At 41.4% G+C, this 26,936-nt stretch overlaps 1 protein-coding gene across 4 annotated transcripts in view; it reads left to right on the top strand.

Annotated features, from left to right (window-relative positions):
• Positions 1 to 26,936, top strand: part of PCYT1B (phosphate cytidylyltransferase 1B, choline) — a 114,745-nt gene that overhangs the window by 28,565 nt on the left and 59,244 nt on the right. For all 4 annotated transcript variants that reach the window (XM_520980.7, XM_016943245.2, XM_054677124.1 and 1 more), the window contains exon 2: positions 25,177 to 25,276. In XM_520980.7, coding sequence (XP_520980.3) covers positions 25,177 to 25,276 — 100 coding nt within the window. The remainder of the gene's footprint in view (positions 1 to 25,176; positions 25,277 to 26,936) is intronic.

Here is a 26,936-nt window from a genome sequence, read left to right as displayed (position 1 = left end):
CTACTTAATAAAAAAGTTTGTTGATGAAGAGAGTGAGCAGCAAGTGAAAACATGAAATTAACATTTCTTTCTCTGGTTTTTAGTAGTTTCTGTTGATCTTGTAGCTTTGCTAGTGTCTTCATATTTCAAATTGTATAAATTCTGCATTTCTCCCAGCACCCAGGCATATAGCTCCAAATTGTATGTGGGTCACTGACACCACAGCCATCAACAGAGTGTGGCTACTGAGTTGCTTAACTAACTATGGAAAGTGTATGAAATATTTGCAGGGGGCCTTTTTAGGATTGAAGCTCCACACTTGGATTCTCCTTCAGAGGGCAGGCTCCTTCTCCTAGTTGCTGAAATGAAGTGGGGAGCTGGCATACGTGAGTGAATAAATAGACTTTAAAGTAGTCTATATTTTAGATCCCTGTAAGTAACAAATTGATAATAATATTGCAGATATGATTGAATTATATTTCAAGGGGAAGTTCTTCTGCCAGGAAAACTTGTAGTTTCTCTACCTGCCTTATTCTTCATTAGAGGAAAATGTAAGAAAGGAGACGATTAAATAGAATGCAGTAACTCTGATAAAGAAATTAGAAAAGAAATAACAAAAGCATTACCTAGGTTTTATGATAGAGCCTATATTTTAGGAATGTAATCTTACTACTCTTACCATTTTACCATGGTGCTCTGATTTGAGATGCTTCTGAGAACTCTTTACATTGTTACAATGTTTACTCTTGATTCTTGACTTGTTTTCAGTTCTTTACTATTTTCCTGATTAAACATGATGCAAGGTGACTCATCAGCTTGACTGTCAAGATGAGAAACTGAGTGGCCTTGGGTGATATGATGTAATAGCCCTTCTTGGAAACCTAACTCCTGAGATACAAGGACTCCTCTGAGCAAGGACTGTGTCCTCATATCTTCCCAGCCCTCAGATTATGCCTAGAAAGATCCTCTGGGCTCAGCAGGTGTCCCAGAAGCCCTTTCTAACAAGGCCCAGCCACCCTGAAAGTTGTCTGCTTGAGAATTTGGTTAATGACCTTGGACAAGTTCTTCTAGGGGTGCATTCTGTTGTCAGAAGGAATTGTAATTCTAGACTGCAATAGTCACTTCCATGAAGATGGATATACTATGGATCAACTGAGAAGGCCTTGGAAATAAAAAAGGGTTGGTTCAATATGCCACATTAGCAGGAGGAGTTCATTTCGGGTTTTACTTCAAAGTGGAGCAGTGCCAAGAGACTGCTGTCTTGCAGAAGGTGCATTATGTCAGTTTGGAGGTAGCATGCTCATCTGCTAGTATTCAAAAAGATGACCAGATTTCCAGAGACATCAATGGCTTCCTTTGCTAATATTGCCATCTACTTAGCCACCCAGAACAGCATACATTTTAAAAGTGAAACACTCTTAATGCGCAATATTGGCGAAAATAAACAAATGTGAGCTTCCTTGGGTATTTACTGTGGTCAACTGGAATTCTGCCTAAGGTTATTATTAGGTATCTTCCTGCTGGTCTCTATCCAAATGCAACATCCATGTCTTGCAAATTGATACTAGTCAGGTGTATTTAGCATGGAATCAATCAATTAGTTTCTTCCATTCTTTTAGGTTTGTTCTCTCACTACCCCTCCAACCCAATTTGCCTAATGCTAAACCCTTATGGAAGAAATAAACCTAAATCAAATATGATAGGTAGTTTCTGTGTTTTATTTTGATGATTTAGCATATAGAAATCAAAAGAGTGCATGTATATGTCCTCAATCAGGCAGTGAGGAAGATTTAAAGTATTTAGCAATGCAGAGTTTTGGAAGATAACTGAGAGAAAACTGAGTCTCTTACCAATCCTTACCAACCCCTACCATCCCCTTACCCATGGGATCCACAGTCAGCCAGGTGGTTAACAACTTCCAGACACAGCAATGCACCAGGTGCTGTGGAGATAAATAAAAGAAGTGAATCCAAACCCCTTGCCCCTAAAGGGGCATTTCCGTTTAATAGAAGGTAGTAGTTTGGTTTGTGGAAGCATGCCAGGATGCTGAAATCCCTTAAGAGAGCTTTTTTGTAAGTTTGACTTTAACATATTAGACTTTCTTAAAAGCTATTTTTTATCCATTGAGGGGAAGTACTTCCCAGCAGGGAGGACTCTGTTAACCCAATCCCCAAGTTAAGAAAAGTCCCTGCATTTGAAGAAAAGGTTTTACTTGCTCACCCCAATACATATTTTGGGATATGGAAAGGATCAATCTATTTTTGAGTGGATCTTAAGCCCCCATTGTGGGTCACATACTGGCCTAGAACTCTAGAACAGCTCTGCCCAGTAGAAATACAGCATGAGCCACATGTGTAATTGAAAATTTTCAAGTGGCCACAGTTTTAAAAGTTAAAAAAGGTGAAATTAATTTTGTATCCAAAATATTATGTCAGCATGCAATATAAAAATTATTAATGAGATCTTATATTATTTTCTTCATACTAAGTCTGAAATCCAATGTGTATATTGTGCTTGCAACACATCTCAATTCGGACTAGCTAATTTCAAGTGCTCAGTGACTACATGTGGCTTTACAGGGAGCTTAGACACTTGTCCAGCCCTGTTAGGATCAGTTCTGAGGACCTACAGTGATAAATACTTTTCATGTTGCACAGTTCACGTATACATATATGTAGTCATAACTAAAACCAAACATCACTTTTCCTTACTTCATGTTTTGCACTCTTATATTTTCTATGCTATCCTATCTTATTCTATTTCAGTTAAGAGACTGTTGCAGTAATCTAGATGAGAGTTAATAAGTTTGAAATTATAGAAGGACAGTGGGAAAGGAGAGAACTAGATGGATATGGGAAACACTAAGGAGATAAATGCCCCAAGATTTGATAACTAAGTCTGAGCATGGGGCAGATTCAATGAAAGATCAAGGGGCCAGGCGCAGTGGCTTATGCCTGTGATCCCAGCACTTTGGGAGGTGAGGCAGGTGGACCACTTGAGGTCAGGAGTTCAAGACCAGCCTGGCCAACCTGGTGAAAACCCATCTCTACTAAAAATACAAAAATTAGCCGGGTATGGTAGTGTGCTCCTGTAATCCCAGCTACTTGGGAGGCTGAGGCAGGAGAATCGCTTGAACCCGGGAGGCGGAGGTTGCAGTGAGCCGAGATCATCCCACTGCACTCCAGCCTGAGTGACAGAGCGAGACTCCATCTCAAAAAAACAAAAAGATCAAGGAAGGCACAGTTTGTTTTCTGGCTCCAACTAGTGAGTGCCATCACTGAGATGGGTGTGCCAGGGAAGTAGAGTTTGTGAGAGTTATGTCTGAGGTGCCATGGGGACTTCCACTTGGAGGTGTCTAGTTCATGTTTGGTTGGGGAACTCAGGAGAGAGTTCTGAGCTGGAGATATAGATCTGGGAGATAGCATGGAGGAGATGGAAGTGAAATTGAGGCAGTGAAATGGATGAGAGTGAAATTAAGATAGTTTCTGGACTGAGAAGGAAGTGGATGGAGATGGTTACCTAGGAAGAGTGCCTCAGGATAATCCCACTACAGGGCTAATTCTAGAAAGTAACTGACCCTGAGCCATCCTATCAGGTTCTTAGAGGGGGAAAATAGAGGAGCTGTAATTAAAGCTATTAGAATCCTCCTTCTATTCATCTGTCTCTACATGAAATCTGGTTAAGCTAATCTACTTTATCCCAGAATCTTCCCAGGTTGGAACCCTAAGAAAGACTACTTAAAGGGCCAGTAGAAGAAGGATCATGAAAAGAAGACAGAGAAGTATTTCTCAAATAACTGGGAGATCAAGGGACCAAGGGCAGGGTAAGTTTCATGGAGGGAATGTCCAATAGAATCAAATGCAGTAGAGAGATCAAATGAGTTAAGGAGGAAAAGTTTCCTTTGGATTTAGAAAGAAGAGGTCAATGGTGATGTTTCAGTGAAGTGGTGGGAGCGGAGGCTGGATGGCAGTAGATTGAGGAGCCTATAGGTGGTAGGGAAGTGGAAGCTTGACTGAGAGAGGAAGCAGATAGAATGTACGGTACCCAGAGGTGGACAAATCAGGGCTTAGGGTTACTAGAGACTAGCTTTTCCCCTTCCTTCTTTCGTTCCTTTCATCTTCCCTCCCTTCATCTTTTTTTCCTTTTATTTCTCATTCCTTTCATCCATCCAAGATGTCAGATCTTTTGGTTGGCTCATTCTTTTAAGATGATAGCAACTTGTGCCTAAATATAAATGGGAAAGAGCCAGTGGGAGAGGGAAAGGGCGATGGTGATGGGGACAACTGATGAAGGGAATGTCTCTTAGGCTGGACAGGTTGGGCTCCAGTGCACAAGTGGAAGGATTGGCTTCAGGGAGAAAAAAAGACACCTCTCCCACTGTAGTGGCGAGGAAGCTGGCAAGGATGGTTTGGGTAAGAACAAGTTATAAGAGGAAGGGTACTGAAAGTTGAAGGCCTCTCTATCTGATAGCCTGTTTTTCATCTGTGAAGGTGGAAGCAAAATCATGGTGGCTTATTTCTGGCTAGTACGGAACTATAATTCTGGTATATCCTGGGTAGTTGAGTCCAGCCCCAGGATATGTCCTCTCCTGAGGCCTCCAGGCTGTGGGTAGGGAGAAGTGGAAAGGCTGAGATGGTTCCTGATGAGATGCAGTGATGAGAGCAAATGGATCTGCTTCGTTGTGGCCTCTGGGACTCCACACCAATGCCCATCAAGCCAAGTCTAGATCTGGCCAGGGAGAGCTGAACTAGCCCACGGTGAAAGGACAGGGGGCTGTCAAGACAAATATGCTAAAGCTTGGTCTGGACTTGCTGGAGTCCATAGTCTTGTTCCAGTGTCAGTTTTGCCATTGAATTATTGTGTGCACTTAAGCAAATCACTTTCCTCTCTGGATTCCATTCTGTCCCCAACAATGGATTGGATAGATCCTTAGAGTGTGATTCTAGCTTTCATTGCCTTGGAACTTGGTCTACTGCAGTATGTTCTGTTTGAGCTCATGCTCCTATCAAAAGTCTGGGCTACCCCATTCCTCACCCCCTGTTGGTTTTATCCATTTGGGGTAAAAACAGGTTGCATGATCTTATGGTAAGACACACTGGCTAAATATGAATAACAAATGTTCACAAGCACTTTGAAGTTTTACATTGATGTTGTACAAACCACTTCTGCTGTCTTCTGTTTTATTCTTCAGATGCTTTCTCAGACAGGTTGAATGTATTCCAAATCATATATGGAATGTTCTATTCATTGTTTCGAGAAACCTGTGTTGAATCTCTTCTTAATGTGAACAGTAGCCTCCTAATTTATCTATTTCATACTACAGAAGTTTGAAACATTGGGCCTTCTTTGAGGCATGGCAGTATGGGCTTGAACTATAGAGGCCTTTCTTAATCAATGTTGTCCATCTAAGCTTGCTACTTGGGGTTAAAGTCCAGCAATGGGTCAGGCTGTAGTCCCAAAACTCTTACATCTTTAGCTGGTGCCCCACACAAAGCTTCTCAGTGACCGTTAGGGAAATAAATGCAGGAAAATAATTATCCCATCAGATCACCAGGGGGAAGAATGAAAAGGAAAAAAAAGCAAGGAAGGTAGAAACAAACTAAGTCATTGCAAGCTGGGCCTATTTTCTTCCAATAATCTCCCAGGTAACAGCCTCTACCTTGCTAGGATCTGATTACCCGTTGCTGGCCTCAGACCATAGCATTATTGTTTTAACATTACTACCTTCCTCTTTATCCCAGCATGAACTGGGTTGTATGGGAGGCTGGGAAGCTGACCTTGCTTGGGGATAAAGAGACAGTTTAGCACTCAACAATCTTGAAGGCAGACTTGAAAACACAGTGATTAGAAAATAAAGCAGTGAGCCCTGGTAGTGTGCGCCTGTGTAATAGTGTGCAGGGCCACACGGGGCTAGCCTATTGAGCAGAATTCATTTTCATATAATCTCCTCCCTCCCGCCAAAATCTTTGACTTGGTGTTTTTGTTTTCTACTCGGTAATTCATGCATGCTGAACCTGACATCAGGATGCTGAGGGTTATTTAAACTGTCATTTAAGAAAAATAACAACAACGGTAATAGGTTAATAGAAACATCATGAATGATGTGTACAGCCTATTGCCAACCAAATGATGTTGAAAGCCCATTCCTGGTACATGCAGGCTTCTGTGTTTCATCTCTAGTGTGCCTAATATTGACTGTAGGCACAGTCACATAATAATAAATTCTATTGTACCTCCAAATTGTTTAGTTATAAGGTAATTGTTCTATATGGGATGCAAGGCTAGTGATCTCACTCCTTTTTCTCCATGGGCAAGTCGGGGAATTGAACAACCATTCACAGTGCACACTGTATTGGGCACTGTGTTGAATGCTCTATATGTATTATCTCATTTAATCAGGATGCAGACCCATGAAATAAGCATTACTATTCCTCATGTTATAAGTAAGGAAATAAATAATCAAGTAATTTCCCAAAGATCCAAAAAGATCTATATGTATATTTTTGAGATGAAGTCTTGCTCTGTCACCCAGGCTGGGTGCAGTGGCATGATCTCAGCTCACTGCAACCTCCGCCTCCCAGGTTCAAGTGATTCTTCTGCCTCAGCCTCCCCAGTAGCTGGGATTACAGGTGCATGCCACCACGCTCAGTTAATTTTTATATATATATATATATATATAGATAGATAGATATAGATATATATATAGATATATATAGATATATATATATCTATATATAGATATATATAGATATATATATATCTATATATAGATATATATAGATATATATATAGATATATATAGATATAGATAGATTTTTTTTTTTTTTTTAGTAGAGATGGGGTTTCACCATGTTGGCCAGGATGGTCTTGAAGTCCTGATCTCAAGTGACCCTCCCGCCTCGGCCTCCCAAAGTGCTAGGATTACAGGCGTGAGCCACTGTGCCCGGCCCCAAAGATCAAATATTAACTGATTAAGCTGGGAGTTGAAATTAGGTTTGTCTGACTTCTAAAGCCCCTATTTCCATGACACATAGTTCTCAAACTTCAGTGAGCAGAGAATTGCCTGCTCAAGCTCCCAGGTGATTCGGAAGCAAGATGTGCCTAGATGCACTTTTAGAGATGCTTTATTTAGCCCTCCCAGTCATATCTGCTGTGTTTGGGAACAGGAGTAGAAATAAAGCAGATATCTGTGTTCTTTGTAGTAAAACTAGAAATTCAATGTAAATATTTTGACCCAGCAGTTGCATTCCTAAGAAATTTGTACACATGGCCACCAAAAAAACTAGTATTAGGATGTTCTTAGCAGTGTTATTCACAATAACCCCAAACTGGAAACTACCCAAATGCCCAGCAGAAGCAGAATGGATTAAAAAAATTGTAGTACACTCACACAATTTAATGCTGGGTAGCAGTGAGATTGAAGAATCTACAACCACCTGCAGGAATATGGATGAATCTCACAAATGTAACATTGAATGAAAGAAGCCAGATACAAAATAATATGCACCACATGATTTCATTTCTATAAAATATAAAATAAAATAGGCAAAGCTCATCTTTCATGTTAGAAATCGGTGTAGTGGCAGGAGCATGGGATGGACGCTGGAAGTGTTAGGTTACGTGATGTGTGGCTGTGTGTACTTAGCTTGTGAAAGTCCATTGAGCTGCACTTAGGATATGTGTACTTTTCTTTTCTTTGAGACAGAGTCTCACTCTCACCCAGGCTGGAGTGCAATCATGCAATCTTGGCTCACTGCAACCTCCGCCTCCCAGTTACAAGCGGTTCTTCTGCCTCAGCCTCTTGAGTAGCTGGGATTACAGGCATGTGCCACCACACCCAGCTAATTTTTGTATTTTTAGTAGAGACCAGGTTTCACCATGTTGGCCAGCCTGGTCTTGAACTCCTGACCTCAGGTGATCCACCTGCCTCGGCCTCCCAAAGTGCTGGGATTAGAGGCATGAGCCACTGTGCCTGGCTGATATGTGTACTTCTCTATATGTCTATTATTCTTTAGTACAAAGTTTAAAGATATTATTATTCACAATAATGAAGAAAGGGAACACTCTACATTGTATTTCCCATTTCCAAATAATTCTGGTGATCTAATAAACTCTAAGGAATGGCATCACATCCTACTTACAATTATAGCTCTTGGCTGCTAACAGAGCTTCAAAGTGCTCAGCCCTTCCAGGGGCCAGTATATCCAGCCCCAAAGAGAGTCTAGTGAGCACTTGAATGAAACACCTTATGTCTAGGACCAGTCCAGCCCTAGTCAGGTAATCTGTGAATTAAAATCCATGGCCCCCAATTGTGTACTATGCCTGGCCTCACAGTCAGACAGGTTGTGGGCTGAGGAAATGGATGGCATTGGTTAGGTAGCAAGAGTACCTCAGAATAACCCTGCTACAGGGTGAATTCTAGAAAATAGCTGACCCAGAGCCTTTGCATCAGGGTTTGGGAAGGGGAAAAATAGAAGAGCTGTAATTAAAGCTTTTAGAATCCTCCCTTTATCTGCCTATTGCTACAGCAAATCTGGTTAAATTAATCTACTTTACCCCACAGTCTTCCAGGATGGAACCCTGAGTGACAACATTTAGAGATCCAATAGACAAAGAGTCAGGAAAAGAAGACAGAGAGTACTTCTCAAATAGGTGGGAGATCAGAGGTCCAAGAGTAAAGCAATCACCTTACTGGTAGTTACACAGTTTTCTTGTAAAATATGGTTTCTGTTAAAGAAATCATCCACTTTGCAGAAAATATCATCTTTGGAACATCTTTCCTTTAGTGACTCAGAAAAAAAGAGGTTTTATTATTGAAATAGAATCTAGCAAATACCTCAAGCTGAGACATGTTAGAAATATCTGTACTTCTATCCAAGTATATTGCAAACCTCCCACACTGCATAATTTGTTCTAATGCTTGTTTCTTTCAATCTTCAACAATGTTTTCTATATGTCTTCTAAATATATTTGCTGACAAAGGAATGCATTTTAGTTTGACATCAGTTTTTTTTTCTACACATTAGAGCAGCTAGTTTTACTGTAGCATGAAGAATAGATGATTTTGCAATGGTATGAGACTTTTGTTTTTTCTCTATTGAGTTATGGAAACCCAAAAAGGCTTCTAAACATTTATCGTTACATGTAATAGTATTTTGTGACATGCTGGATTGAGTATCACATGACTCACAACATTGAAACATTAAACATGGAAAAATCATAGAGGTTTATCTTCATGTTCTGGATGCTTCATTTTAAAATATGTTAATTACAATAACTTCATACCATCATTAGCTAATATCTCAAGGTGATATTTAATGTTATTGGTAGCAGATATTTCTAATGGTCTTCTGTGAGATAATTTTCAATTCAGCTATCTTCTTGTCAGATCAGATTGGGTTGTCGTGGTTGGTACCTGATAATGTGGTGGCTGCAGAACTTATACAGGGAGTAGAAGGGTCAGCTCTGCCATTTTCTTGTTGTTCACTTGTGTTTGCATTATCTTTGCTTTCCTATTTCATTGCAGGAAATGTTTTTGTTGTTGTTGTTGTTGTTTGTTTGTTTTTGAGATGGAGTCTCACTCTGTCCCCAGCCTGGAGTGCGGTGGCGTGATCTTGGCTCAGTACAACCTCTGCCTCCCAGGTACAAGCGATTCTCTTGCCTCAGCCTCCCAAGTAGCTGGGACTACAGGCATGCACCATCATGCCTGGCTAATTTTTGTATTTTTAGTAGAGACGGGGTTTCACCATGTTGGACAGGCTGGTCTTGAACTCCTGACCTCATGATCCGCCTGCCTCAGCCTCTCAAAGTGCTGGGATTACAGGCGTGAGCCACCGCGCACGACCTGCAGGAAATGTTTTAAGCCACCTGCTGATTTATGTGCATTGGTTTAGTTAAAACTAGATAATATAATCCACAAATACCTTTATCTAGGCTCAGGTGAACTGCAGTATATTGCAATAAGCTGAAAGCAAATGAAAAAATGTCAGGCGATGCAGGCCACCCAACTTTCACATTCCCTTTAGGATACCTCATGTATTTGATGTGGACAGAAATGGGGCACCAGTGTAAACCCATATATCAGAATTAGAAGGCCAGGCGTCATGGCTCATGCCTGTAATTCCAACACTTCGGGACACTGAGGTGGAAAGATCACTTGAGCCTAGGAGTTCCAGACCATCCTGGGCAACATAGTAAGACACTATCTCTACAAATTTTTTTTTTTTTTAATTAGATGAGCATGGTGGTATGTGCCTGTAGTCCTAGGAGGCCGACGCAAGAGGATCGCTTGTACTTAGGAGTTGGAGGGCGCAGTGAGTGGTGATGGTGCCACCGCACTTCAACTTGGGTGACAGAGTGAGATCCTGTCTCAAAACAAGCAAACAAAAATAGATATTTTTCTTGGTTTTTGTAAAGCTTTTTTTTCTTATTTTTTGACATGAAAAATAAATACAGTAAGTCCTCACATAACATTATCAAGAGGTTCTTGGGAACTGTAACTTTAAGCAAAATGATGTAGAATGAAACCAGTTTTAACATAGGCTAATTTATGTAAACAAGAGTTAAGTTCGTATGGCGTATTTCTGGCCACAAAAACATCACCAAACTTCTTTTTAAAATTTTTTATTGATATATATACTGAGACGGAGTCTCGCTCTGTTGCCCAGGCTGGAGTGCAATGGTGTGATCTCGGCTCACTGCAACCTCCATCTCCTAGGTTCAAGTGATTCTCTCACCTCAGCCTCCGGAGTAGCTGGGATTACAGGCGCATGTAACGACGCCCGGCTAATTTTTGTATTTTTTAGTAGAGACGGTGTTCACCATGTTGGCCAGGCTGGTGTAGAACTCCTGACCTCAAGTGGCCTGCCCTCCTCGGCCTCCCAAAGTGCTGGGATTACAGGTGTGAGCCACCGCGCCCGGCCTGATTACATTATATTTGTATATACTTAATGGGGTACATGTGAAATTTTGTTACATGCATAGAATGTGTAATGATCAAGCCAGGGTATTTAGGGTGTCCATCACCTTGAGTATTTATCATTTCTATGTATTGAGAACATTTCAAATCTTGTTTTCTAGCTTTTTTTTTTTTTTTTTTTTTTTTTGAGACACAGTCTTGCCCTGTTGCCCAGGCTGGAGTGCAGTGGTATGATCTTGGCTCAGTGCAACCTCCGCCTCCCAGGTTCAAGTGATTCTCTTGCCTCAGCCTCCTGAGTAGCTGGGATTACAGGCATGTGCCACCACGCCCAGCTCATTTTTGTATTTTTAGTAGAGACCCGGTTTCACCATGTTGGTCAGGCTGGTCTCGAACTCCTGACCTCAGGTGATCCACCCACCTTGGCCTCCCAAAGTGCTGGGATTACAGGCGTGAGCCACCATGCCCGGCCACTTTTCAAGCTATTTTGAAATATATAATACATTGTTGTTAACTATAATCATCCTACTCTGCTATCAAACATTAGAATTTATTCCTTCTATCTAACTGTATGTTTGTACCCAGTAACCAACCTCTCTTCATCCCTAGCCCCGCTCACCCACACACACTTCCCAGCCACTATCTCAGTGATAGTGGTATCTATCATTCCACTCTCTACCTCCATATGATCAACTTGTTTAGCTCCCACTTATGAGTGAGAACATGCAGTATTTGTCTTTCTATACCTGGCTTAAGTGGCTCTGAAAAGAGCCTTTGCTTTTTGAAAGTAGAAGTTGTTCACTTGGAGCTGGTGTACTTGGTGAGGGCCTTGGTGTTGTCAGACACAGTGTGATTGGCCATCTCCCTAGGCAGCAGGCACAAGCTGTATGGATCTCCCTGGAGGTGATCGTCGAGTACTTGTAATGCATCAGGAATGATGCACTTGAAGATATTGACAAATGAGTTCATGATGCCCATGGCCTTCGATGAGATGCCAGAGTTGAGATGGACCTGCTTCAGTACCTTGTAAATGTAGATAGAGTAGCTTTCCTTGTGGCTATGCTTGTGATTCTTGCCATCCTTCTGGCTCTTGGTCACACCACCTTCTTGGCACCCTTCTTTGGAGCAGGAACAGACTTGGCTGATTCAGGCATGTCACCACAAATCAATAACTATACTGAGAAAGAAGCCACTTCAACACCACCACACTTCTAAATAAAGACCAAAACACTGCTAGTATCATTCAACATTGAAATACATGTGAGCTATGTATACATTTAAGAAAGACTAATAAAAACAAGATAATTATTTACCAGCTTATTCCAGTTCAGGGTAATGGGTGACTGGGACCTATCCTGGCACCTCAGGGCACCTGGTGGGAACCAGACCTGAACAGGACACCATCCCATCGCAGGGCACACTCACACACACAACACATTCATAACACTGGGACAATTTTTTTTTTTTTTTGAGACAGTCTTGCTCTGTCACCCAGGCTGGAGTGCAGTGGTGCAATCCCGGCTCACTGCAACCTCCCCCTCCCGAGTAGCTGGGATTACAGGCATGCGCCACCGTGCCCAGCTAATTTTTGTATTTTAGTAGAGACAGGGTTTCACCATGTTGGCCAGGCTGGCCTCAAACTCCTGACCTCAGGTGATCCGCCCGCCTTGGCCTCCCAAAGTGCTGGAATTACAGGCGTGAGCCACTGCGCCCAGCCCACATTGGGACAATTTAAAGACACTAATTAACCTGCTGTGTACATCTTTGGGATGTGGGAGGAAACCAGAGTACCCAGAGAAAACCCACACAGATATGGGGAGAATGCGAAAATGCTTCACGGACAGTAGCCCTGACCTGGAACCAAAATATTTTTTTTTCTCATCCACGTTATAATGAAAGGTCATTGAACAAAATGACATTATTCAAGGATCTGAGGTATAAACACAAGTGTTGCTGTCTAATGGATTGTCTTGCCCATCCCACATTAGAAAACATTGGTTTAGGCATTCTAAATCTTACCATTGGATCCAACCATCAGGGAGAAAAAAACTGTATTTTCAGGGTGCACGTTCGTTTGGCCCCTTGAAGAAAATGCTTTTCTGAACCGCTTTTTGGTGCTGGGGTTCTGCCTTACGTGGAAGGCACTATGGAGACAAACATAAAAAAACAGGACTTTCTGGCTAGGCGCGGTGGCTCACGCCTGTAATCCCAGCACTTTGGGAGGCCGAGGCAGGCGGATCACGAGGTCAGGAGATCAAGACCATCCTGGCCAACATGGTGAAACCCCGTCTCTACTAAAAGTACAAAAAATTGGCCGGGCATGGTGGCGGGCACCTGTAATCCCAGCTACTCGGGAGGCTGAGGCAGGAGAATGGCGTGAACCCAGGAGGCAGAGCTTGCAGTGAGCTGAGATCGCGCCACTGCACTCCAGCCTGGGCAACAATGCAAGACTCCGTCTCAAAAACAAACAAGCAAACAAACAAAAACAGGACTTTCTGTACTAGGGGGCTGTTGTTGAGTGTGTCAGTACCGATGTTACTACAGTATCACCCATCATACCCTTTAAGGTGGCACCACGGGAGGAATTTCTCTCAGAACTCAGCATCAGGAAAATGCTGTGCTTTTTCCTCAATAGCTATTTTGCTTTGTGTTTAAGGACAACATTAACTTTGTTTTCCTCTTTGCTGTGACTGCTGGGAGCTTAAAGCCATTTTTGTAGTCTTACCTTTTTGAAATATAGAGGACTGTGATATGCATTTCTTTGGGCTCATTTCACCCCTGACCTTTAGAAAACAAACATATTTTGACTGGGCGTGGTGGCTCACGCCTGTAATCCCAGCACTTTGGGAGGCCAAGGCGGGCGGATCACGAGGTCAGGAGATCGAGACCATCCTGGCTGACACGGTGAAACCCCATCTCTAGCAAAAAATACAAAAAATTAGCCGGGCGTGGTGGTGGGCACCTGTGGTCCCAGCTACTCGGGAGGCTGAGGCAGGAGAATGGCGTGAACCCGGGGGATGGAGGTTGCAGTGAGCTGAGATCGTGCCACTGCACTCCAGCCTGGGCGACAGAGGGAGACTCTGTCTCAAAACAAAACAAACAAACAAACAAAAAACATCAAAAAACATATTTCTCCTCCTCACCCCAGATCTTGCAACTATTATTTTAAACTTTCAAATTTTATTTTTAAAATCACCTCAAGTTCTTTGGGGAAGGAGGTGGAATATGAATATAATATAACATTGTTATTGATGTTCACTATAAACTTAAATTCAATTATCTAAGAAAAAATTATTTAGAATGTGGAATTTTTATATCTTGGTAAAGATTGTTTTCTATGGTTAATAGCATCTATGCATTTAATGAGTCTAAGAGGCTATTCATGGTAAGTTGCACTTCCATTTCAATGGTGTTACAATGTGAAAAAATGGCCAACACTGATTTTAAGATAATATCTATTGTAAGATCCCTCCTACTCTCAGAGATGCTAAAATGTGGGGAGAAATGTACATTTTAGAATCAATGAAATGTGACTTTACTTATAGTACTATGAGTCTTCTAGCTATTTGATATCCACTCACTGCTGTGAGGTTGGAAAATGGCCGCATGAGATGGAGTTTGGTTTATAAGTGGTCAGTGTTTTAAGGAAGCCTGTATCTCCAGGGCATAATAAAAATTCTGATCTCTGATCACCAAAAGGGCAGTATGTACTAAGCTGACCTAGATGTGAGCATTCAGGCACTGGTTTACTGGTTTAAAAAATGAACTTATTATGTGGGAACTCTAAATAAAGTTGGAAAATACGTGTTTTTTTTTTTTTTTTTTTTTTTTTGAGACAGGGTCTCACTCTTTCACCCAGGCTGGAGTGCAGTGGCATGCAATCACAGCTTACTGCAGGCTTGACCTCCGGGGACCAAGTGATCCTCCCACCTCAGCCTCCAGAGTAGCTGGGACTACAGGCGTACACCACCATGCCTAGCTAATTTTTCATAGAGAGAGGGTTTCGCCATGTTGCCCAGGCTGCTCTCGAACTCCTGAACTCAGGCGATCTGCCTGCCTCTGCCTCCCAACGAGCTGGGATTACAAGTGTGAGCTACTGAGCCCAGCCTGGAAAATGTGTTTTTAAAAGATATTTAAGATAATTTTTAAACTGTGCTCTTGTTTTAGTTTTAACCAACTTCAAGATACTTATTCTCAACAATAGAAAAATAGGCAAAGGACAGATTATTCTCTGAAGAAAATACAAATGGCCAATAAACATTTGAAAAATATTCAATCTTTTTGTAATCAAAATAATGCAAATTGAAACAGCATGCTACCATTTTTTGGTCTATAAAATTGACAAAGGTAATACTCAATGCCAGTGAGATGGCAGCAAGATAGGTGCTTTCATACGTTGTAATGTGAGTATAAATGATACAGCTTTTGTAGGAGGCAATTTACCAATACATGTTGAAATGTTCTTCAAATATTTATCTTTAAAATGTTCATACCCCTGATCTAAGTAATTCAGTTTCTAGGCATCTGTCATAAGGAAATAATCAGAGGTTCAGAATTATGTTTAGCATGTTATTTATATTAGTAAAGTATAAATAATTTAATATTCAATGATAGAGAAGTATTTAAATTACGGTTCTTTTTCAGTGAAATGTTTTACAGCTATCAAAATTAGTGAGGTTGAAAACTATTTAAGTGACAAGATAATCATGATATATTGAGTGAAAAAAACTGTCTATCCAGCAAGATTCCAAACTTGTTAATATGTATATATGTCATACCAGAAAGCCTAAAATGAAATATATAAGGAGTTAACTATGGTTGTCTCTGGGAAGTAGAAAGAATTATTGGTGACTTTTATTTTCCTCTCTTAACTTTCCCAAATTTTCTATAATATATATTATGATGATGATAAGAAAAAGCTATGAAAGATTGACAAATATATTTATTTTATTATTGAGTTTAAAGTCTGTATTTGTCTTTATCAATTATCATTCTCACTCCTGTGACTTTAAATTCCCCCATTCAGCAAATATTCTTAAGGACCTTCTATATGCCAGGTACTGCCCTGGGGAATAGGGATATAGCAATGAGTAGACAGACCAAGTCCTTGCTTTCTTAGAGCTTCCCTAATAGCAGGGAGAGACGGAGCTTAAATATACAATGTTTCCTCATCTGATGACCTGGACCTCTCTTCTACCTGCATCCATGCCCTTAGCTGAATGAGTGAATCTAGTCTAGTGGCTTTATATATCACATACTCTCTCAGTTTCTAAACCTGCATCTCTAGCTTAGTCCTTTCTCCCAAACACCAGACTTATACATCCAACTGTCTACCTGACATCTCCACTTGGAGATCTAATAGGTGTGTCAAACCAAATCTGTGAGAATGGAATTGTTAATTTCCCCATCCTTGTTGTCCCTCCCACCCCTAGACCTACTCTTCCAGTGTTTTACCCCTCCTAGGGAATGGCAATGCCATCCTTCCAGTTCTTCAGGCCAGTAGCTTTGGAATTATCCTGATTCCTCTCATTCTTTCACACCCTACATCCAATCTGTTTCAAGTTTTATGGATCCAAAATCTATCCAGAATCTGACCACTTCTTACCACCTCCACTGCGATCACCCTGACCCCTGCCTCTGTCTTCTTTTGCCTGATTATTTCACCAGACACCTCAGTGGTTTTCTTGTTTCTACCTTTGACCTCTTACAGTTTATTCTCAACACATTAGCCAGATGGTCTTGTTAAAGCTAAGTCAGATCATTATCATGCCTTGTTCAAAACGCTCTGATGCCCAGCACTTTGGAAGGCTGAAGCAGGTAGATCACCTGAGATCAGACGTTCGAGACCAGCATGGCGAAACCCTGTCTCTACTTAAAATACAAAAATTAGCCAGGTGTGGTGGCACACGCCTGTAGTCCCAGCTAGTTGGGAGGCTGAGGCAGGAGAATCTCTTGAACCCAGGAGGCGGAGGTTGTAGTGAGCCGAGATCACGCCACTGCACTCCACCCTGGGCAACAGAGTGAGATTCCCTCTCAAAAACGAAACAAAACGAAACGCTCTGATGGCTCCCATCTCCCTAGAGTGAAAGCCAGTCTTTACAGTGTCCTAAAAAGCTCACACGACTGGGTGCCTCTCATCTCCTTTCTTCTGGTCTCACCTCTGGCTACATCTTTTCTTTTTTGCTCGCTTCCTCCAAGCATACTGGCCTTCTAGTTATTCCTGGAAGAAGCCAGGCATGTTCATGCCTCATGGCCTTTGCCCTTACTGTTTTCTCTGCCAGGAATGCTCTTTCTCCACATGGCTCACTTGATCCTTTATATATTTACACATACATCAACTTCTCTGACTATCCTATTTACAGTGATACCCCCAACACTCCTTATTCCCTTTCCTTGCCTTATTTTTTTCTATAACACTTAATCACCCTTTAACTAAAATACTACATGTTTTATGTTCTTTTTTGTTGCTTGTTTATTATTTTTAAGTGTTATGAGGGCAAAATTTTTTGTTTTGTTTTGTTCCCTGTTGTATCCTCAGAAGCTAGAACAGTGCCTGGCACACAGCAAGGACTCAAAAAGTGTTTGTCTGATGTTAGAAAAATGAATTACGGGTAGATACCATGAAAGTAATTTAAAAATTTTTTAAAGCTCAAATGAGTTTTAAATATTCCATATACCTGCAAATCATATCATTTAACAGTTAATTTCTGGATAATAGTTTTTATTTTTCAAAATACTCCTCTTTTCTTAATATAGACCTACCTCCCCTGTCCCTGCCACATTTGGGAGACCTGAGCCTTGATTAAATTTTCTGCATCTCTGAATTTAAAGGAGAGGAGATATTTCTTTAAATTTATTTTTGCATTATGAACATTGCATGAATGCATTCTCATTTTAAAAATAAAACAAAATGACAGACATATATGGAATAAACAATGAAATCTCTTCATCTCTTCTCTCAAAATATTATCTCCTTCCCAAGAGGTAACCCCAATTAACAATTCAATGTGTATCATTCAAGTCCAGTGCTGTCCAGTAGAACTTTCTGTGATGATAGAAATGTTCTATATCTGCATTGCCCAGTATAGTACCCAGTAGTCACATGGGTTATTGAGCACCTGAAATGTGGCTAATGTGAATGACAAACTACTTTTAATTTTATTTAATTTTAATTAATTATAATTTGAATTTAAATAGCCCCATGTGACTAATGGCTACCATATTAGCACAGTTCTAAACTATTTCTTTTTCTTTTCTTTTTTCTGTTTTTTTGAGACAGAGTTTCATTCTTGTCACCCAGGCTGGAGTGCAGTGGCATGATCTCAGCTCACTGCAACCTCCGCCTCCCAAGTTCAAGCAATTCTCCTGCCTCAGCCTTCCAAGTAGCTGGGATTACAGGTGTGCGCCATCAGACCCGGCTAATTTTTGTATTTTTAGTAGAAATAGGGTTTCACCATGTTGGCCAGGCTGGTCTTGAGCTCCTGACCTCAGGCGATCCACCTGCCTTGGCCTCCCAAAGTGCTGGGATTACAGGCATGAGCCACCGCGCCCGTCCCTAAACTATTTCTACACAATTACCTCTCTCTTTTCTTCTTTTTCTCTCTCTTCCCCCTTCTCTCTCTTTTTACTATAAATGACATCATACTAGATAGCATGTATACATACATATTATACATATTGCTTTGTGACTTGCTTTTTGCATTCAACAAAATGTCTTAGATATAATTTCCTGTCAGTACATACGTATCTGTCTTGCTGTTTTCAATGGTGCCTGTTACTTATAACATGTACATTCCATACATAACTAAATGAAAAAAATGGATATTTCTTGGTGCTGAACCACATACTGGGCCTCTTTTTTCTTCTCTCCAGTGACATTTATTGGTGATGACTTTGCACCAGCTGCCTGATTTAAGAGTCTACATAATCAGTGACACAGTCTAAGAATCCAGTGATTCGTGTGTGTTGGGCCCATGGTTACCTATATTATCTATTTTTTTCTGTCCTCTCTATCTTCAAAAGACAAAATATTCTGACTCCACAATAAATAAGGTTTTAAAAATATGTTCAGAAACAAGTAAATATAAACCTAACAGTATGAGGCTGCTGGATTAGATTTTGTGATGTCTTTTTGTAATTCTGAATTTGTGGTTCTAAAGCTGATGAGTTTCACAGCAAAAGGCCTACCTGGAAGAAGTAGATTCTTTCTGAAGTCCTGTTCTTATCTTTTTTTGCATATCCTGATTAAAATGTTCTGTCTTTGTAAAATTCTTTTCTACTAGAGACATTCTTGAGATGGTTATAACTTTAGTTACTCTGGGTAATTCACTTTTCAATTGATTTCTATGCTTCTAACATACCTCATCAGCATTTTCTAGCTAATGTTTGAGCCTGACAAACTGTTATAGACACGGTATTAACCAAGGCTCTGTCAAGACACAGATGGCTCACTCTAAAGGTGAAATTGAAAGAGAGTTTAATAAAGGTAATACTTACAAAGGTATGGGCAGGGTTTAAGGAAACCTCAAGGAATAGTATAGTATCCTTGGCCTAGAAACAATGGGGGATTGCCATCCCCCAGGCTGGTAGGGGCAAGGGGTGAGTGTGGTTACCAGAACCTCACACAGACAGCTCTATAAAGAGGACCCCCTCACAGAAGCTGTGAATTTTGGTAAAAGGACAGAACCAACACACTGCTTCCTAGCAGAGAGGAAGCCAGGGAGACAAATACCCTGAGCTCACTCTTGTCCTGACCTCCACTGTTTTGCACGCTTCCCAACCAACTGGAAGCAGGAGGCAGAGATCCCATTGGTGCAGTCCATTGGGGAAGCCATACAGAAAAGAGTAGAGGAAAAGCATAGAGAAGGGTAGAAAGAGAGTGGATTCTGGAGAGGCAAAAGGGAAGATATTTATTACCCACACATTCTTTTAGTTAATCCTCACAACAGCTTATCCTCCTTTCATAAACAAGGATACTAAGGCTTGAGAGGTTAAGAACCAGCAATTTGCTAAAAATCAAATGTAAAAATAGGAAAGGGATATTAAATAATGGAGGTAGGATTTGAACTCAGGCCTGTCTGACGGGATTGCCCCACTGGAGTTAAGAATAACTTAGCTTGGCCGGGTGCGGTGGCTCATGCCTGTAATCCCAGCACTTTGGGAGGCTGAGGCGGGCGGATCACGAGGTCAGGAGATCAAGACCATCCTGGTTAACACAGTGAAACCCTGTCTCTACTAAAAATACAAAAAATTAGCCGGGTGTGGTGGCGGGCTCCTGTAGTCCCAGATACTTGGGAGGCTGAGGCAGGAGAATGGCATTAACCCGGGAGGTGGAGCTTGCAGTGAGCAGATTGCACCACTGCACTCCAGCCTGGGCGACAGAGCGAGACTCTGTCTCAAAAAAAAAAAACAAAAAAAAGTATAGCTTAGCTTAAACAAGCAACTCTGCGGTTGGCCTATCACCATCAGCAGTACTGTGCTAAGTTCTGATTGGTTGATTAGCTTGTTGTCTGATTGGTCCAGTTGTCAGTCAGCGATGTATATTGCATAAGTGCAGGTTCTAGCAACCATTTTTTTTGCGCTTAAGTAATATTTGCATTGTCCATTGTCCAGTACCTAATAGCTTTTGTTTTAAGTAAATATTTGACAATGTCCAACTGAAGAGATTCTATACATGAAATGCTCAACATATAATGTCTTCTTTAAAAGCCTGATGAAATGTGGCTTTGGTATGATTCTATGGCATAGTTTATATAACCAGAACTTATGTGACAAATGGGTAACATATTCACCTTGTAATGACTGAGTATTTTGAAATCTTCAATTAGGTAGAAAGAAGTTTTATTGCAACCTAGCTCCAAGTCTGTGGTCTGGCAAGGCCCTTGCATATGTGAGGTCCAGGGCACTGGGCCAGGGCTTCTTAACCCTTTATGATCCTTGCTGTCTTCTGCTAAACACGTTGTGCACATGTACCCTAGAATTTAAAGTTATATATATATATATAAAAATCTCATGTGCCAAGCAAACCCCAAATTTGGAATATGGCTCTCTAGAAGGGCATAGTCTGTCTTCTGTGATCTTCACAAGTTCAGAAGCTTAGTTTCTATGATTTTCATGCTCAAAAGAGTAGTGGTTTTCCCCAAATCTGACGTTATTGAAAACTGAACATGAACATGAACATGCCCTTTCAAACGAATACCTTCTCCCATTCTAAAACGGTCATTCTTCACTTTAGAAGATTGCTGCTGCAAAGCCAATTCTGTTCCTGCCTTTCTTATCTCTCTCCTCCATTTCTCTATCCTCCAAACCCCTAGCATCATATTAAACATATATCATGTGCTAATAAACACTACAAAATGTGATCTGGCTGATTTAAAGTCTAACCTGAGGCTTGCAAATAACTACAAGCAAGTCATTTGACCTACTTCATTAAGTCTGGCCAAAAATATGGTTACACGCTTTTATTTCTTCAGTTAATTGTTTGAGTTATCCCTTCTCTATCAGGAAATCATGTATCCCCTTTTCGAGGTTTTTCCATCCCTATAGTCTAAAAATCCTGAGGGTTTCCTCAGCTCACAGGGAGCCAAAAAGGTAACTGAGTTTGAGGGATCTACCACTGCTGTTGCTTCTTGCTGTCACTTGGTGTCACCTTGAAGACTGGTTCAGTGAAGATAATATCTACCTCACAGAGGTGTTGTACAAATTAAATGAGCAAATACATTTAAAGTGCTTAGTATATCGATGGATACATGGCACTAAGTAGGTACTCAAAGATTTAGCTATTACCTTATGTTATCAGGCCTTAGTTTTATGTAGGGTCTACACCAGAGGATCCCTGGAAGCATCTCAGCTTTGGCAAATGGTGAAGTTAGTTCAGTTCCTGCCCCTCCCAGAAGCCTCTATCTTACTCACATTGTCCTGAAGTTGATCTGCCTCTAGTATATGGAAGAGACAGAACCTAAGGAGCATAGAATTTTTTATAAAGCAAATGATTTGTTCTGGCTCAGAGAAGGAGTTTTTTTTTAATTGTAATCTGGGGTGTTTGGACTGAAAAAACATTGTCTCAGGTCACCAGGCTGGTTGGTAGTAGCTGGGCCTTAACCAAAGTCTTCCTGAATGCAGAGCTTGATCAACTCAAGAAGTACCCTGCTGTGCTTTAGAAAGCAATGTTCTGGACAGCAAGGCTGTGGCTCATTTATTTTTGCATTCTCCCCATTCTGAGCACATTGCTTTATACATAACAAGAAATAGCTCTTCTCCATATCAACTGCTGTTAAAGATAGTCACCTGTGCACACATGCAAACACAAACACATTCACACACTTAGGAATTCTCTCTGCCTTCCATCTCTTTGTTTCTCCTTCTTTCCTACTTCTAGGCCATAATAATTAAGAACAAAATGCACGGTACATATAAACCTTTTCTTCCCCTTTGAGTAACTATTGTTGCTTTACAACGTTCCCTATCTCTGTTTTAATTACCAGATTTCACACCCTCAAGAACACACCATTCTTGGAAAATGGCAACACCTTATCTCCTCTTTAATAAACTTTGTGAGTAGCACATACAAGATCTCCAAATAGTAATTTATTTTAGGTCATGTGAAAAAGGTTCATTGCCCACATATATTAAAAGGTAATGAATCATTAATGTAAGCTAATCCCACTTGCCAATCCATTTACCCATTTGGGTTGTGTGCTAAAAGTCCATTCATAAGTCAATTTGCAGCCAGGTGTGGTGGTGCATACCTGTAGTCCCAGCTACTTGGGAGGCTGAGGCAGGAGAATTACTTGAACCCAGGAGACGGATGTGGCAGTGATGTGAGATCGCACCACTGCACTCCAACCTGGGAGAAAGAGTGAGACTCCATCTCAAAATAAATAAATAAATTAAAAAAAATAAAAATGAGTCAATTTGCTTGTTTCTATGGGTAACTATATTATCTATTATTATATCATATTATATATAATAGTGAATAATAATAGCAGTAATAATAGCTACAGTTTATTAAGTACCAGGTATGTTACACATATTATCTCTGCTTTTCACAACAGCCTTGCAAAATGAATAGCCCATTTTATAGATGAAACTGAGGTTCAAATAAGTTAAGGAACTTGCTTTTAAGCACACAAAGTCAAAAATATTTACTGCCTCAAGTATAGCTCCTCCTGAAGTGGTAGTGGTGGGTCACTCATGACTTTCCTCACCACATCTGTTGGGCCCCAGGGTGGGCGCCTGACCGAACGCCAGCCAATCCTGGTTAAGGCCTGATTTGAAAAGATGAACTTGGCCAATCAGATTCTCCCTTAGATAATTTGAATTGGGAAACATGGAAAGAGTCAATAAGTTGGTAGGAGGCTAGGGCTGAAAGGCACAATGGAAAGTTGTTAAATGAGTGTTGTGAAGAGAGGCTGAGGAGGCCATGATGGGCCGGCCTATTAGAGCTGAAGCTGTGGGGCAGTGGAAAGCAAGCAGCGGCTTTAATGCAGTGGAAGGAAATGGAGTCAGTGGGGGTGGGACAGAAAGGATCATGTGCAGAGAGCAGCCAAGTTGGTGCAGAGCACTCTCTCTGGGGCCACATTCTGCCCCTTTCCTGCTTTTCCACAGTTTCAGTTCCAGGGTAGTCTTAAAAGAAATCCTCCATCCTTTGAGCTAATGTTAGTGAGTGTCTGTTAGTGAGTGTCAGTTCCTTTCAACCAGAAGAGCCAAATTAAAGTACCTGGCCAGTAAGTGCTGGAGAGGGGATCTGAACCCGGGGTTTGTGGATACATTGTTTTTGTTCTTGTCACTGCACCCCTTTGCTACATTACAAATGCCACTGTGGTCTACCATAGCCTATGAGGTCGCCATAATGTATCTGAAAAAGAACAAATAGTGAACCCAAGTTTCCTGAATCCTTGTCCCAAGTCTTGGTTTGCTTCCAGAGCCCTGAAGGAGAAGGTGAGGGCTAAGAAAATCTCAGATAACTGGGAGGCCTCCAGACAACATTGAGCTTCTAGGGTGGAAGGGACTGCAATGGGGAGAGGGGATGGGGACAGGGGAGGGATCGGTTCTCGTCAGTGCAGAGAATGGGGGCTCCCCAAGGGCAGGGATTATTGGTCTTATCCCTACTTCTATCCCCAGATTCCAAGATAGTGCCTGCCACTTATTTGAATGAGTGAGTGAATGGATAAATAAATGGCAGAAGTGAGTCATAGCCCCTGTCCAAATGTATGGATCATTCTTCAGTCTAGTGTCCCCAGGTTAAGGAACACATCTTAACCTGTCTCCATCTCTAAGAAACAATTGATACAGCACTGTGAATAATGTTTACCATGACTAATCCACTTTAGCTTTAAAAATCACAAAGATGATGTAGTGGTGACTGCAATCACGGCACAGTTCAAAGACTACAAATGGACAACTCTGGATTGCATTTGCCTTGTTTACAAAAACACCGCTTGCTTTGTCTGGAGAGAGTGAGGTTTTCATTTTAAGAGGCTGACTAAAAAATGCAGGGCCACTTTCTGGGCAGGCTTCCAAGTGACTACATCTTTCTCACAGCGTTCCCCAGAGCCCCAGCCCAAGCTGCCTGGGGCAGGGCCTCTAGCCGCTAGTCGCTGTTGAAGCTACCACAGGAGAAGTCATCTGCAGCCTGCCCAAATTGCTGTGCTTTTAAGCCTTCCCAAGGCACAGATAACAGCTTTGGCCTTTGCATTGAAAGAGACATCAGAGTTTGTCATTGGCCAAGCTGGTGTGTGTGAAATATAGGAGATGGCGTGCCACGCTTCTGAGTATGGCACTCTTTCCAGCCGAGTCTCCTGGGTGTGGGTGAGTCTAAATGTTTGAAGACTGCCCTCGGTTGTGAAATGTTCGAAGCTGGGCATTGTGATTTTCCAAGGGCATGACTTGGCGTATTTCTTAACTCTAATGAGCCTCAGTTTCCTTTTTGTGAAATAGGGATAGTATTATCCTATGCTCTAGAAGGATAGAAGTATCTATTTATCACGGGGTGCTGCGAAGCCTAAAAGAGATAACAGCAGAGTATCTCGTCTAGTACCTGGCATACTATAGACACTGAAGAGCTTTTGTTATTTCTGAAGCATCAGTAAAAAACAAACCAAAAGGTTTCAGTGATGATGCCCTATTTTTATGTCTAACAGTACAGTATTTCTCTGAGACTCAGTGGATATATTTGACTTCTTAATCATACCTGTATAGCCAACAGGAATAAAACTTCAGAGGAAGTTAGTGCCAAAGGAAAGTTTGTCAGACTGTATTCCCTTTCTTTTTCTCCCTTCTAGACCCTGACTGCACCTGCCCCATTTGCTGATGAAACCAACTGCCAGTGTCAAGCACCCCATGAAAAACTGACCATTGCTCAGGCCCGCTTAGGAACACCAGGTGAGGCTGTACTTCTTTGTCTTAAATGGGCCCTGTCTTGACATTTTAAAGTATCAGAAAGGGGCCGGGCGTGGTGGCTCACGCCTGTGATCCCAGCACTTTGGGAAGCTGAGGTGGGTGGATCACCTTGAGGTCAGGAGTTCGAGACCAGCCTGGCCAACATGGTGAAACCCCATCTCTACTAAAAATACAAAATTAGCCAGGTGTGGTGGTGCACGCCTGTAGTACCAGCTACTTACTTTGGGAGGCTGAGGTGGGAGGACTGCTTGAACCCGGGAGGTGGAGATTGCAGTGAGCCGAGATTGCGCCACTGCACTCCAGCCTGGGCAACAGAGCAAGACTCCATCTCAAAAAAAAAAAAGTATCAGAAAGGCCCATCATTATTTGTGCAGCACTTGCTTTCAAGCAGAGAGTTGAACTTAGAGATTATAACACAGTGCAAGGGTAAAGAAGGGTAAACACTAACAGTGATAAACCAGACCAACCAAAGGAGCCAAGAAAAAGATGCATCAGAATACAGGGAGTTTGAGCCCCAGCTTTGTCACTTGTTAGTTCTACAGCCTTGGGCAAGTCACTAGAAAGATCTGAATCTGTTTCCTTGAAACAGGGACAACAATACCTACCTCACAAGGTTTCTGTGATAACTAGATTCATCGAAAGTACCAAAGCATTTTTAAAACCATGAAGGCATATACAAACCTAAGCTACTATAATTATTACCATTCTTAAAAGTATGCATTTTTTACAAAAAGTTTCTAGTGTGCCTTAAAAAGAGTGGGTTGCGCTATAGAAGTTTGTTCATTCATTCATTCCTTTAGCATTATGCCAGAGGATGGATAGGGAAGAGATTTGGAAAGAATTATAAGGTACCATCTGTTTTTCAAGAGACAAGACAACTAGATGTGAAATAAAAAACATTAGTAGCATGTGTGCAGGTGCTTAGGGGTTAAAACCTGCAACACAGATGATAATTGATTCTCAGAGAATGGCAGATTCATTTGGCCTGAGTGATCATGCAAGACTTCCGGGAGGGAGCAGAACAGACATTTTAGGAGAACTAAGATTTGGACTGTGTGGGCAGAAGATGCAAAGGTATTGCAGACAGGTGGAAGAGGAATAGTGAAGACAGAAATAGACAGCTGTGTAGGAGTGAGTGTTGTTTTAGTTGATTGGGATGGGGTGAAAAATAAGACTAGTTGAACAGGTAAACTTTAAGCCATTTAACATGGCATAACTCGGCCGGGCGTGGTGGCTCATGCCTGTAATCCCAGCACTTTGGGAGGCTGAGGCGGGCAAATCACTTGAGGTCAGGAGTTCCAGACCAGCCTGGCCAACATGGTGAAATCCCATCTCTACTAAAAATACAAAAATTAGCCAGGCGTGGTGGCAGGCACCTGTAATCCCAGCTACTCGGGAGGCTGAGGTGAGAGAATCACTTGAATCCAGAAGGTGGAGGTTGCAGTGAGCCGAGATCACACCATTGCACTCCAGCCTGGGTGACAGAGTGAGTCTCTGTCTCAAAATAATAATAATAATAATAATAATAATAATAATAATAATATAAAATAAAATAACATGGCATAACTCTATGGTTTCTAGTTGCCATTACAGAAAACAAAAAAACAAACAAACCAAACTTAAGAGAATCCATGGAATGAAG

This window comes from Pan troglodytes, chromosome X (assembly GCF_028858775.2).
Source record: "Pan troglodytes isolate AG18354 chromosome X, NHGRI_mPanTro3-v2.0_pri, whole genome shotgun sequence".
In the NCBI taxonomy this organism is placed as follows: Eukaryota; Metazoa; Chordata; class Mammalia; order Primates; family Hominidae; genus Pan; species Pan troglodytes.
This window is presented reverse-complemented; position numbering and strand designations above follow the sequence as displayed.